The sequence below is a fragment of the Scyliorhinus canicula genome, chromosome 4, assembly GCF_902713615.1.
Source record: "Scyliorhinus canicula chromosome 4, sScyCan1.1, whole genome shotgun sequence".
NCBI lineage: Eukaryota > Metazoa > Chordata > Chondrichthyes > Carcharhiniformes > Scyliorhinidae > Scyliorhinus > Scyliorhinus canicula.
This window is the reverse complement of record NC_052149.1, coordinates 20300544-20315487: the sequence shown is the minus strand read 5'-3', so window position 1 is coordinate 20315487 and position 14944 is coordinate 20300544. Positions and strand designations below refer to the sequence as shown.

General features: G+C 42.6%; 1 protein-coding gene across 5 annotated transcripts in view; it reads right to left on the bottom strand.

Annotated features, from left to right (window-relative positions):
• The window catches only part of hfm1 (helicase for meiosis 1), a 281213-nt gene that overhangs the window by 180853 nt on the left and 85416 nt on the right, over positions 1-14944 (bottom strand). For all 5 annotated transcript variants that reach the window (XM_038793806.1, XM_038793808.1, XM_038793809.1 and 2 more), the window contains 8 exons: positions 13176-13253; positions 12793-12951; positions 12472-12672; positions 12295-12383; positions 11597-11640; positions 11411-11512; positions 7773-7918; positions 1133-1227 (listed from right to left, as the gene is read on the bottom strand). In XM_038793806.1, the coding sequence (XP_038649734.1) occupies positions 1133-1227; positions 7773-7918; positions 11411-11512; positions 11597-11640; positions 12295-12383; positions 12472-12672; positions 12793-12951; positions 13176-13253 (914 nt within the window). The remainder of the gene's footprint in view (positions 1-1132; positions 1228-7772; positions 7919-11410; positions 11513-11596; positions 11641-12294; positions 12384-12471; positions 12673-12792; positions 12952-13175; positions 13254-14944) is intronic.

Below are 14944 nucleotides of genomic sequence, written 5' to 3'. Positions count from 1 at the left end.
CGGATTTTTCTTTCCATCAGAGTAGCTGATGATCTGTTCTGAAAACTCTGTTGTGCGTCTGGAGTGATACATGCCGGCTTTCAGTCAGGTCCTGACACTATAAAATTCTGGGAAAATTCCACCCATATTCTATTGGGCTTGCTATTATCACCCCAACCAAGATGGCGGGGGAGGATCAGATGTAAGGGCAGTTAAAATTTCAAAACAGGAATGCGTAAATATTGGACGATTGAGTCAGATTAAACTTTGGTAGTATGCCTGAAGGAGGTTTATGGCTCAGAAGCTGCAACATCTATTTAAAGGTAATAGCTTTGTCATTTTTTACTCTGATTCACCTTCTAATGTTGCTCTTTTTGCATGCTGGTTGTATACAATCTTTGTCCTCCCCATGACTTCAGTGATACAATTTCATATTTTATATAATATTAAATAAGGTTGTTTATTTCAAGAGACTATATACAACCATAAAACAATCTTTTGAAGCATGAGTTAGAAGCCAAAAATGGAGGCATTCTAGGCCACGTTTGTTCCACCACCGTGACTACTATCTAATCAGTTAATCTGGGATTCCTTATTTATTTTGATGTAATGAATGGTTTTCCTATCAGCTCTGTCAACGGCAGACCATATAGTTAAAGTTAGTTATGTTGCATGGATGCTTAAATCTGATTATTACTTGTTTCTGATGGTTGGCTTGCTTAATTTAATGTTGACGCTAAGTTAAAACGCAGTAGAGCTGAAAACAAATCATGAGAGTTCAGTGACCACAATTACCACCAACTGAAATCTTGTCCAAAATGTACTTACATCTGACAGTCTGAAAATACAGCACTCGAAGACTCTAAATCAACAAAGGAATTTTTCAGCTTTTCTTTCCCTATTATCCTTAATATATTTCTTGTCCAAACTCCTAGCAAGGCTTGCCCCCAAAAAACTGAACCACACAAAATCTACAGATACAATCTTTGATTATTCATCTGCCTAGAGCCATGGATGATAGCAAAGTGTGTACAAAAGATAATGGTATTGTAACCTGGAGTTGAATTTTATTTAAAACTACTTCTATGTGCAAAGAATTTTCTGCATGCTTTTTGTGTCTGTGGTTTAAACCAATCATGTGTACCAAAAATACCTGCTTTCAATGGTATGTGTTCCATCTAACATCTGTGTGTACTTGTCCTTTGTTTGGGTTCTTGTCATGATGACAACTGTAGCTGTTGTGTCAAACTGAAAGAAATTACAGAAATATTCAGGAATTTAGAACGTTCTCATATTTTTATACATATGCATGCTGTATACTGGATGGCCTGGATTTTCCTGATCTCACAACAGTAGATTTCCTCTACCCACTGTTTTGACCCAGTCATGCTTTCTGGGATAGTTCACAAGAGGATTCCTGAAGGTTTCCAAATTTTGTTGGATGTATTCCTGGAGGTTTGCTTCTGTGACCTAGATGATGCAACATCTGACGATGGCACATTTGATTACATGACCATTTTCAGGATGATCCTCTTTAGAATCTATAAGTTATTTAAAAATCTTGTGTGCTGCACAAAACTTACTACTGGAGTTGCCAACACTGGCTGGACATATTCACAACTGGGGTTGCCAACCCTGGCTGGATATATTCCAGGATACATCAGCGGATGTGACATCATGGAAAACTAGCTGGTTCTGACAGCACAAGAGAGGAAAATAAACAAATTTTAATTAAGCAGACTGGATGAATTTACAGCGAGGGTGAATAATGATTAAAGTTGAGAGGAAAAAAAGGCTTTGCTCACTCTTAAAGGGCTCAATCCCAAGATCCGACGACATGATTTTAAACAGGAATATTAAAAGCTTTCCCCATCTCTATTTTTAATGAACTGAAGAAATCCAAATACCTACTCGCACGCATCGCACTAGGACGAATGCTCGTTGCTCGCGGCGAGGGCTCAATGAAACCCACCAATCTCATTGCATCCCACTAAAATACCAGGCAATCGGTGTCCTCCTGCCTTTTGTTTTGGTTTAAGGTTTGAATTTGAATGTGGGTGCTGCACTGAACGTTACGTCAGGGCATGGCAATGCCTCTTAATGGCAGCTGCAGTTTTGTCCCCATCTGGCTGATTGCGGATGACGAATTAAAGGACTGATTCGCTTAAAATGTCATTTTAAAATCTCCCAGATTGCTTTCTTTGGCCACTGAGGTATCGATGCGGATTCCAGTAGACTCCCAGCCATTCCAGGAGGGTTGACAACCCTACTTACGACACATATTTAAATTCTGGTCACTCTTTCCTGTCAAAGCTGTTTGCACTGTTGTTCTACCATAGTTTTCCTGAAATTTTGCTAGAAATAGCAGAAGTTTTTGTAAACCTGTTTAACATTTTACGACAAAAAAACACGACAGAAATGTTTTCCTTGAAGATTCCTTTTGTAAATAATTAACCCTGTACTGAAAACATAAACACTTCTTAAAACCCTCGGGAAGAATCAATATGTTGCAATTGAAGGATCATCACATTAATTCAAGCTATGTTACCACAGTGCTGATTATAAACTGAAGAATACCATTTAATCACTTACAAGCATTAACTGAACTGCTCCAAGAAGTATAATTAACTCCTTAATACAAGCTAACAGCAATGTACAACAGGTCGAGCAAGAACCTCTTGCATCAGACTGGTACAACAGTAATTTTATTTTACAAAATTAAATCAGTACAGTCCTTCAGCAGATCAGATAAGAATAAGACTCGAGGCTACAGAAGGTGAGGAATGGAAAATAAAGACTTGGAACATCTCTTCTTCTGATAGCTGTAAGATATTGTCCCATAATGCTAGCTGTTTATTCTTACTGCATGGACTTCAGATCTTTGAAGTAGGTTTTGGGGTTGTTTTGGAGATTTAATTTTTATCTATCAATAGAAGAACAGAATGTAGCTCTGGAATTTAGCAACCATGAGTCACGAGTTTTACGCAAGGAGATATTAGGAAATTTAGGTCCAGAAATGATATCAGAAGACGTAGCAGGCAAGTTAGGGGTTAAACCGACTGAGGGAAAATACTGCTAGCATGGAGTCAAAAGGTTGCACCCACACCTGGCCGAGTTACATTGTCCTAGTCAGACTTAAACTCGTTAGTGGGAATACACAGGATGCCCCAGATCCATTGTTCTTTGGGACACTCCTGTCTGACCAGCTATTAGCCCATTTCAGAGTCAGGTGGCCTTTTTGTTCGTCAATAGGAGGTTAGTTGCACCCAGCCCTCCCCCAAAATCCAAACAAAACAGAACAGAACGACCCCCCTCCCCCGACGTGGTAATGTCCATTAAAGAAGTCAATGAACAGTCTCCAGCTTGTAGAGAACCCCTCCTCCGCCCCTCTTGTGGCGAACTTGATTTTTTTTCCTAGGTGGAGAAACTCTGCTACATTGGCCACCCATGCCCCAACTTTTGGCAGCTCCGAGCCAGCACAGCAAGATCTTCCACCGGGCTAACAGGGGGGCACAAAGCTACCAGATCAACGAGATCCCCACCTGCACTCCCGGATCCTCCGGCATCCCAAACATCACCACCCACAGGCTCGTCTGCACATTCACTCCCAAAATCTTTGACATTACGTTCGCTAACTCTTTCCAGAACCACTCCAATATTCCTAGCACAGTGGTTAGCACTGTTGCTTCACAGCACCAAGGACCCGGGTTCGATTCTCGGCTTGGGTCACTGTCTGTGCAGAGTCTGCACGTTCTCCCCGTGTCTGCGTGGGATTCTTCCAGGTGCTCCGGTTTCTGCCCACAAGTTTCGAAAGACATGCTTGTTAGGTGAATTGGACATTCTGAATTCCCCCTCAGTGTACCCGAACAGGCACCGTAGTGTGGTGACGAGGGGATTTTTACAGTATCTTCATTGCAGTGTTAATGTAAGCCTACTTGTAATAATAAAGATTATTATTAAACGTCTGGCCATGGTTCGCTGGACGCCTTGTACGCTGCCCACACTTATTTTCCACCCCGGACAAAAAGCAGCGCATCCTCGACGTAGTCATATGAGCCCTATGCACCACCTTTATATGTACGAGACTCAGTTTTGCACACGACCAGGACGAGTTTTTCCTCCGCAGGGCCTCACTCCAAACCACAGCTTGCATCAACTCTCTCAACTCTTCTTTCCACTTGCGCCGGACCTCCTCCACTAAGGCACCCTCCCTCTTCATCAGCCCCTCATATATATATGTGGCACCTTGCCTTCGCCAATCTCATCCTCGGACGGCAGCTTGGAGGTGGCAGCTGTGGGAACGAACTCAGCTTCTTCTTCAAGAAGTCCCTCACCTGCAGATATCTTTGGCAGCAAATACACCTCCTCAAGCTCCAAACCTACCCCCACAAAAAGTCTCAAAAATCCTCTGTCTCCAACCTCCCCGTCCCCAAAATCTTGCATCCAGCTGTGCTGGAACAAACCTGTGGTTGCCACAAATCAGCGTCCACAGGGACATGCCTTCCATCCTATAGTGTTGCCGACATTGACACTCTCAACACTGGTACCACCACCGGGCTTGTGGAGTGCCTGACTGGCGAGAACGGAAGAGGCTGCTCAATAATAATTCTGCAGAATCGGCAGCGCCAGCAACCACCCTTCCCCGCCTATCCCTTTCCAGCCTGGTCCGGGGAACCTTACCTACCTACACGTACCCCAGTATCATCTTATTCACCCTATTAAAAAAAAACTTGGGCACGAAAATCGGGAAATTCTGAAACAAGAACAAAAACTTCGGCAGCACAGTCATCTTTACAGTCTGGGCCCTTCCAGCCAATGACAAAGGCAACACATTTCACCTCCTAAGGTCCCCCTTCATTTCCTTCACCAGCTTTGCCAGATTCAACTTGTGCATCTGGGCCCAGCTCTGTGCCACATGTATCCCAAGATAACAAAAGCTTGCCCTTGACAACCGAAAAGGCAACCTCCTTAAACTCTGCCCCCCTCCATCATCACTGGGCATTGATTGGGAATACCTCAATTGTCCTCATACTAAGCTTATACCCCAAAAAAAGACTGAACTCCCCCAAGATCGCCATAATCCTGCTGAAACTTTCAACCGGGTTCGCAATATATAACAAGAGATCATCAGCATTGTTGACTTTTTATTTCTATGTGAACCATAAGCTGTTTCTTATATTGACCGAATGACCACACGACTAGTGTAATAGTTCAAATTCAGTTTATTAATAACACAAGACTTGTTTCTATATGCAATGATACACGCGACTACGCACTAAACTAGACTTAATATCTAAGATGGCCTTTACTTAACTTCGGGGTGACCGGCTGTGTGCGGGAGATAAGGGCTTTATCTGTGTCCATGTTGGAAGTCTTCAGGTTCGTCTCGGCTGGGCTCGTCCTTCAGGTAGCGATCGCGGGTCCTTGAACTTGGCTAGTTGAAATGCTGCAATTGGTCGCACACAGGCCGGTCCAAAAGAGGCCGATTCCTAGTGCGCAGGGCTTCTTATCCTTCTTCTCTTTCGCGCCCTTATGGACGGTCCTATCTCTAGCTCCAATGGATCGATAGGGTTTCGATCACGCTCATTGATCCTGGCTAATTAGGGGGCAGATGCCTCGGTGGCTGGGCGGTTCCCAGCTATCATTGTCCTAGGCACGTAGGCCTTTCCACATAAGTGGAAGTGGCACCGGTTAGTCTGCTACTGTTGTAGCTCCTTGATTCAAACTCTATTCTCCCGGGGGAAATGGTGATTGACTTTTAATGGTTGCACGTTTTGGTGAGGTCTGGCTTCTTTGCCCAATCACAGAGGCTGTGTACTTGTCTGTGTCCAAGTTGACCACAATTTCCATGGTCCTTTGCAGGTAGCCATTTTAAATATAAAAGGACTCAGAGCTCCATAAAACCTTGATCATGCAGCGTGAAAATACTGTGCTGGTCTATTTTACCTTGCATTTTACTTGTTATTTGCATTTTATTGGATAGGAAGATTATGCACAAGGTGCAAAAGAACTCACAATTTGTTTGGAGACAAAGGCCCCAAGAATTCTTAGCCAAACAATTTTTTCTGCTGTTTTTAGATCAGCTTTTTTTTGTTAAAGGGTTGGGGCAGATGTGAGGAGATGAACAAAAAGAGGGGATGTGAATATGGCACGCAGCTCAAAACGATGTCTCAGGAAAAAGACACTTGGGAATCTTTGCATTAGATTATGGCTGCTCTGTACCATAATATCATTTATCTGAGGTGTTGGGGGTGTAGTGATAATGTCATTGGACTCATAATCCAGTGGCTCAGGCTAATGCTCTGGGGACATGCGTTCAAATCCCACCATGGCAGCTGGTGGAAGTTAAATTAATTTAATAAACATTTTATTAAATCTACAGCGTAAAGCTAGTCTTGGTAACAACTACCATCGATTGTTGTAAAAACCCATGTGATTCACTGATGTCCTTTTGGGAAAGAAATCTGCTCGCCTTATCAAGTCTGTGATTCCAAACCCACAGCAATTTGGTTGACTCTTCACTGCCCTCAGTTCAAGGGCAATCAGAGATGGTTAACAAATGCTTCCTTGTCAGTGACACCCATATCCCATGGAAGGAATAAAGAGAAAAAACCTGCTTTAGTTCCATATCCTTTGATACCCATAACTAATAAGATATATTGCCCAGTTCTGTAAGATAGTCATATGGACTCAAAATGTCAACTATGAAATGAAATGAAAATCGCTTATTGCCACAAGTAGGCTTCAAATGAAGTTACAGTGAAAAGCCCCTACTGTGAAAAATTATTTTTCTCTTCACAGATGTTGCCAGACCTGCTGAGTTTATTTAGCATTTTCTGTTTCCATAAATATATTGCTTGCAGGTTTGAAATTTTTAACTCCACAAAATCCACAGCCTTTTGCAGTGGAGTGTTCCAGATTCTAATTGCACTGTTTGAAAAATGCTTTGTATGCAATTTCTACCTGGTGTAGCTCTAATTTTAAGATTATGCTCCCTTGTTCTTGAATTCCCCCACTAGAGGATCTGCCCAATTCAAATATCAAATGCTTTATCATTTTAAACACCGTGATTAGGTCAATCTTCAAAACTCAAGGGAATGTAAACAAAGGTTGGGATTTTCCAATCTCCCCGAAAGCGAATGGATCTTTTGCTGGTCTGTCAATTTTCATCCCACTTGCGACAGTTTCCCCGGCAGTCAGGACCGGAAAATCACACCCCAGGTTAATGCAATCTGTCCTCATAATTTAAGACGTTATACTCCAGTATTATTCTGGTACATCTGCATTTTACCACCTCCAAAACAATACTCCCTTCCTCAGATGTAGTGCCCAAAACTAAACATAATACTTCAGGTGGAGTATGACTAAGGTTCTGCGTAACTGCATTATTAATTCCTCAATTTTGAACTCTAAAATCTCCTTCAGCAAAAGACCAAAATTAGCCTTTTTGATTGCATTTTGTACATGCGTATTAGCTTTTAGTGGTTTGTGTACAAGGACTCCAAATCCCTTTGCCCCACCACAGCTTCTCGTCTTTCCCATTAAGAATATATTACACATTTTATATCCCAGGTACAAAGTAGATAACTCCTTACATTGACCTCCATGTGCCTTACTCTGCCTATGTCACTTTGTAAGAACCTTTTCCCATCAATTCAACTAACAGTGTCATCCTCAAATTTGGATAAACAACTGTCTACCCTCTCATCCAGTTCATTCAGATCTATGGTGAAAAGCTGAGACCTCAGTGGCAAACCATTTTCACATGAATCCCATTAATTTGTATAATCTACCTGAGGTCGACCAGCTCGGCCCATCATTTGAAGTATATCAGTTTCACAGTATTCTTGAAATACTCCTCCTGCATAATGCACTGTGGATTTAATTACCACTAAGTGGGCTGGCAGGTTTACTCCCATAGCTAAAGTGCTAGTAGTAACTGTAAAAAAATGATACCGACAAAAGTGTTAGTCATTGCCTCAGAACTAGTTGAAATATAAAAACAAATCAATACACCTTTAGTTTTCTTGCCTAAATGGTAGCACTAAAGGTATAACTGAATAAACTACTCAGTGGAGTTAAGAACAAATTACTGCTGATGCTGGAATCTGAAACCAAAAAGAAAATGCTGGAAAATCTCAGCACGTCTGGCAGCATCTGTAGGGAGAGAAAAGAGCGAATGTTCTCGAAATGTTAGCTCCTTTCTCTCCCTACAGATGCTGCCAGACCTAATGAGATTTTCCAGCATTTTCTCTTTGGTTTCAGTGGAGTTAGCAGGTCTGATTTTCCGAACAGCCTCAAACGGGATAGGCCCAGCTGCAGCTATTTTTGGCACAAACTATCCCTGACAGGGGCTAGCACTGGAATACAGGGGAGCAAAAATGGGGGTACAGTGGCTAGTACTATTGCCTCACAGCAGCAGGGACCCAGGTTCAGTTCTGGACTTGGGTGACTGTATGTGTGGAGTTTGCACATTCTCCCAGTGTCTGCGTGGGTTTCCTCTGGGTGCTCCGGTTTCCTCCTATAATCCAAAGATGTGCAGGTTAAGTGGATTGGTCATGCGAAATTGCCCCTTAGTGTTCAAACATTAGGTGGGATTACCGGTTTACGGGGGAGTGGGCCTGGGTAGAGTGTTCTTTCAGAGGGTTGGTGCAGACTTGATGGGTCGAATGGCCTCCTTCTGCATTGTAGGGATTCTATGAAAATGGAATATAGTCACAGGCTTGAATATCCTGTCTAATATTCAACCAAAACCATCAAAATTAAAAGGAGTTAGATGGTCCTTGGATCTCACCTAAATAATTATGGTGGCCTGCCAGTATATGTTGCACCAGTATCTCTCACTTCCACAGGTGGCTTACCCGACTGCAGAATTGAATTTCAAGCTGCCTGAATCAAAGTCAGCAGCCCTCAGGTTGGTTCCCAGGTACAGGGGGACTGGGAGGGGTAGTGTCTGCAACTGTCAATTGTGCTGCAAATTTGGATAGCCTACTCTTGCTTCGTTTAGTTCCAATTTAAAATAAACTTACCTATCAATGGCCACATCACCTGAATGGTGCAGGCCAATACCTGTATTGATTTGGGGAATCCAATTGTTCCGTAAAGCCCAAAGTTGTCCGATTTCTCATTAGCATTTGCAAGAAACTAATGCCTCTTTTGAGCAGCTAACCAGATACCTTAAAAATGGTCCAACACAAGTTAGAGCTGGACATATTTCAGGTGTCCTTGGACTTCAGGACATTGGTCTCTGTAATTGGGCCTCATTGCATAGTGCTTATTTATCTCATCTATGAATATAAACAATTTACTGGTTTAGAGCCTGAGCATTGGTCGGATAGTTGATATTCAATTCAGCGTTTGAATAGAGGAAAGTCACATGGCAGTGGATAATACATTCTGGTAGGTGGTACACAGAGTAAGGATCTTTGTTGCAATCTCTGGGTCTTGCTATCACTCTCCAAGATATTGGGCAGGAAAACATCCAGATCATGGGGAACATTAGGATTACTTCCTTGAGAGGACTTCCGGTGGCGCCCTCGAGGAGGCAGGTCGCAGGTCGGATCGCTCCCGCCCGAGATGGGCAAATGGACCTTTGTTAACGGACTTTTTTGGGACCTGGCAGCCTGAATCGGTGGAGGAGACGATAGGGAAGAGGCTTCCTTTCCGGGGTATGGGCAGCTGGACCAGAAGTGGTCGAGTGGAGCGGCAAGGATCGAAGCGGGAGCAGCGGGGACCCCAGGCCGGGCGGCCAAGCATGGCGGACGGCGGGGACCGGGGAGCGGAGGCTCACTGGCCAAGGGAGGAGCAGATGAAGTTCTTCAAGAACTGCTTCGCCGAGCTGAGGAGGGACACGCTGGACCCGATGAGAGCGGTGATGGACCGAATGGTCGAGATTCACAGGCGGCCCAAGGGAAGGCGCTCAGGGAGGTCGAGGCGAAGCTCTCCAGTCAGGCGGGCACGGTAACGGAGCTGGAGCACGAGGTGGAGGAGCTGAACGCCCGTCAGAGGAGGATGCAGGAGCAGCTTGAAGAGCTGGGGAACAGAGCCAGGAGGCAGAATTTACAAATCGTTGGCCTCCCCGAGGGCTGCGAGGGGTCAGATGTGGGCGCATACGTGACGGGTATGCTTGAGGCGCTGATGGGACCGGAGGCCTTCCCTCAACCCCTGGAGTTGGATGGGGCACATAGAGCCCCCGCAAGGAAGCCCAGGACGGGCGACCGACCGAGGGCCTTGGTGGTCCGCTTTCACCGGCTTGCTGACAGGGAACGTGTGCTGCGATGGGCCAAGGCGGAGAGGAGCAGCAGATGGGAGAACTGCGAGGTGCGCATTTACCAGGACTTGGGAACGGAGCTGGCCAAGAGGCGTGCAGGATTCATCAAGGTAAAGGCAGCCCTCTACAAAAAGGAGGTGAGGTTTGGAATGCTATATCCTGCAAAGCTTTGGGTTACGTTTGAGGAACTCCACTACTATTTTGAGACACCAGAACAGGTTTGGACCTTTATTAAAGACAAGAAGCTGGACTTGAATTCATGGGCACTTAGTTCTTTCAGTGCTGTACAGTGGCGGCGGCCTGTTAACTCAAAATTGCTCTGATTAGGACTTTTACTAAAAGAAGAAGCTGGACTGGAACTAAAGGACTTTGGGCTCTCAGACCTTTTGTGTGGCGGCGGTTTGTTAAACTATCCTGTACTGTAATGTTTTATCCAAGATTGTTTTCAGCCTGGACAGAGAGTGGGGGCTGGAGGGCGCACTGTTTAGGGTCTTTTGGGGGGATTGCAATGGGGGGGGGGGGGGGGGGGTGCTGTGCTTGGTACCTTTTGGCGCGAGATCGGGGCCTCTGATAGGGGGATGGGCTAGGGGCTAGTCACGGGACTTGAAAGGGCACGGTGGGATACAATTAGGCTAATGGGTCCCTGGCGTGTGGGGGGAGGGCCTGAGCGCTGGGATGGGAGACAGGTAGGCGCCAAGGGCAGGGGTCAGGGTGGCTAGCGTAGGTCAGGGGGCACCAGGGAGATCGGAGGTGGGGCGGGGCGGGCTAGGGCCAAGCGCAGGGCTGACCTGGCAGGTCAGGCCTTGGGGAGCAGGGGAGACCAGGCGGAGGGGGGCGGGGAGGTGGAAGAGGGTTAGGGCCACGTTAGTTTAGTTGAACACGTGTGTCATGGGCAAACAGAGCTGGCAGGGAAAGTGCCTTATGGAAGGATCTTTGGCTTCAACACTTATTAACATGTTTATTCTTTCCCGCTGTTCGTTTTCATTATGTTAAGGCTCTTTGCACGGGGCCATTTTTCTCTCTGTAACTGTTACAAATTTGTGTTAAATAAAAAACTTCAAAAAAAAAAGGATTACTTCCTTGAATGTTTCGCGAATCTGAAACCAAGAAATTACTCACAATAAACCATATGAAATCAGTTTAAACAAAAATATGACTTACAAAGTACTGGTACATCTCCTGCAGTGAAAGCAGCTTCAATAGCTTTCCTATCGGACAGATCCATACCAGCATGATGATAACCAACTCCATATATTAAGAGATCTATTAAAATTAATGTATAAATTTCACTTAATATTAAATACATACATTTCTTCTATTCAACCATTCAAAATATAAACATCTTACCTCTAAGCTTTGTATCCTTTACTGAGTTTGTATATTTTTGCAATCTATTGATTTAAAAGAGTTAGACGTATGAATAAATTCAGAAAATTATGTTTCAACCAAGGAAAAAGGTCTTTTTTTAAATTCAGGATTATTAAATCTTCAATTCCGTAAGTTATGATGCAAATAAAAGACACATTAGTCATATTAGTCTACAGTATTTAAGAAAGAAGATGTAGCATTGCATTATCTTTTGCAGGAGTTAAGACCCATAGTGGCTTTAACTTTGAGAATTTATGCAAGATCTTCTTCATTTCATTACATTTTTAAAAACTTAATTCTATAAAATAAATCCTAAAAAGCAAAAAAGTTGTTTAACAAATCACTCAGCATATATATTTTATCTATCTTACCACTCAGTCAAAATGAGATGCATAAACAGTTCAGCGAGACAAAAAGTATTTTTTTCCTCAAGTTTTTATGATGACAGTTTCTTTTCCATAGCTAACATTTTGGTGTTAAGTAAAACTAGTCCCAAAAGACAATCTAGAATTATTATGAGAGACTTCATGCAAACTTTGCCTATCTTTGTATGTATTTACTATTTTATCACATCAAAATACAGTAATTTGAGATTTCTTTCAAGCTCAATAATTTGTAAGTTCACTGGACCAAACTTCAAGTCCATATTTCAATATGACTCAAGAGAAAAATATTACCTTTGCTTATGTTCCATGGTCATGACAAATTTGGCATCTTTTGCAAGTATGGATGCAGCCTGTTGCACACCTTTCCTTGTAGCACAAAACTAAAAGGTAATTTTTAACTTTTAATAACACGTTGCTAATTATTGGTAAAGGAACTAAGAAATGAATCAGAATTAAAATAATAAATACCACCAGAGTAGGTTTCTGCTCAGAGTATGTCTGTATAACACTAGCCGTTCGATAATTTAGAGATAAGTCAAACTTGAATTCGGTTTGCGTATTGGAGCAAGGAAATCCAAGAACAACTTTGCGGAGCTTTACTGGTCGATAACTTTCGTCTATCTTCATGGAAATTCCTGGTCCTTTCCCATCTGATAACCATTCTGCAATCTTAGGAAGTAGAACAAAAGATGCACAAAATGTAGTAAAGTGTTTATGGTCAACATGCAAAGTAGTACTTATTTATTTCTGGCACATTAATTTTATCTGGTATGATATGAATAGACTTACATCCTTAACATTAGGAATGGTTGCAGAAACTGCCACAAATCTCAACATTTTATCATCAGTTTGCTTCGACACACGTGAAACAGCTAACTGAACAGTTTTCATTCTGCTTACTACAACTTCAAGGGTTGCACCCCGACATTCATCTTTCACAACATGTACCTAGAATAACAGGTATTTGTCATTTCAAAATGTAAAACAAAAGTACTAAAAGTCCAATGGGAATTAAATAACATGCATTTTTTAAAACATCTTTGCATTCTGAGTGTGTACAATTCCATAGAAGTTAAAACATTGCTAATCCACTCAATAAACAGCAAACTATACTGTCACAATCCACTGACTTAAAAAAACTAAAATCTTCTAGGCAAGATATGGACCCTTACCTCATCGATAAGGAAAAGCCTTACAAGCTGCACTAATGAATTATCTCTCCATTTTCTGGTCATGGTATCCCACTTTTCCTTCGAAAGAAATTTTTAGAATGTGAGTACAAAGAACTAAACACACTTCCATTAAGTACACTGTTATAACTTCTGATCGGAAAAGTTATAAACTTCTTGGAGTACATTTAATTTTGTCAATTGGGTTCAAACAGTTTCTGACAAAAGATTATTGACCTGAAACATCCATTGGGATTTTCCAGCCCCACCGCAATAGGTTTCCCCGTGACAGATGCGGCGAGCAAGCCAAAAGTCCATTGACATCGGTGGGACCAGAAGATTCCGAGGTCGGAAAACCCTGGCCATGAACTCTTGTTCCTCTTTCCACAGATGCTGCCAGACCTGACACTTTCTGTTTTGATTTCAGATTTCCAGCATCCACAGTTTGGTGGCTTGAGACATACACTGGAGGCTTCCAGTAATAAACAAAGGGATTTATTGATGAAAGGCAAAGGCAGTTAGGTAACAGGTCTTTACTCTCCAGCTCCCTGGTCCACACAGCCAAGGGACCTGCTCCCAGGGCCCCGCGCAAATGGCCCCGAGATGGTCATGTGGTCAGTAAAGTTTGCCCCCTTAAAGGGGCCATGCTTCCACACAATATTTTATTTTCCCATTACTCCATTCCACAACAAAATATATTTTACAACTATGAGATATAAATACTGTATAAACATTGACAGTTGTATAAATTGCATTAAGAAACATGAGACTTCTAATTTAGTTCAATTTACAAACATTTGTTTACAGGTGTTTCATTATGCTATTTTGTTCCAAGCAAAGGCAGGGGTTTATGCAATACTGATGCCAAAAACCAATCGCAGTCAATCAGCCTTAATGGCATAGATTGCTGTGGGAGGTCAGCAAGCAAATAGCAGAAATTCTGACCACAATCTTTCAAATATTCTTGGAGTTGTGCCAGACTACGGGAGAGCTGTCAATATAATATTTCTGTTTGAAAAGTATGAATGGGATAAAGCACATAACTAATCTAACATGGGTATTGGGTATGCTTCTACATACCATGTGAAGTAAATTTGCTACTCACCCAACACAGGTTAATCATGAACACTCAGCAAGTTAGATCTGACAAATTTAAGAGAGTTCTTTGATAAATGACAAACGTTATTCATTATGGAAAGCTTGGGATATTTCAAAGGTGTTTCAAAAGATGTCTATTCAGGAAACTTGTTGATAAAATTAAAGCTTACAATATTAAAGGGAATGTGGCAAAATGGATAGGCATTTGATTGAGGGACACCAAACAGAGAATGTGGTCAATGGACATTTTTTAAACTAGGTGGTGGTGTAAACATTGTTATTCACCAGGAACCACTATTGGGATCATTGTTCTGCTCAATATATATATTTATATAAGTAATCTGGGCTTGGTTCTCCAGAAATACAAATATTTAAAAATTGATAAATTTGCAAAGAAAAAACATGTGGGTTGCCAGGTTTTACAAATAATTGCGCACAGTACAAAAGCAAAAGGTAATGCTAAGTCTATACAAATCATTGCTTAGCCCCTGGCTAAAATAGTGGCTGAAATCCTCAGTCCTTGATTGCAGCTGGGATTTTCCGGTGCCGCTGAAAGTGAAAGGAGGTTTGGCTGGAACGCCAAATTTTCCATTCCTGCAACAGTCCCACCACAGATAAAACTGGAGAATCATAGAACATAGAACAGTACAGCACAGAACAGGCCCTTCGGCCCT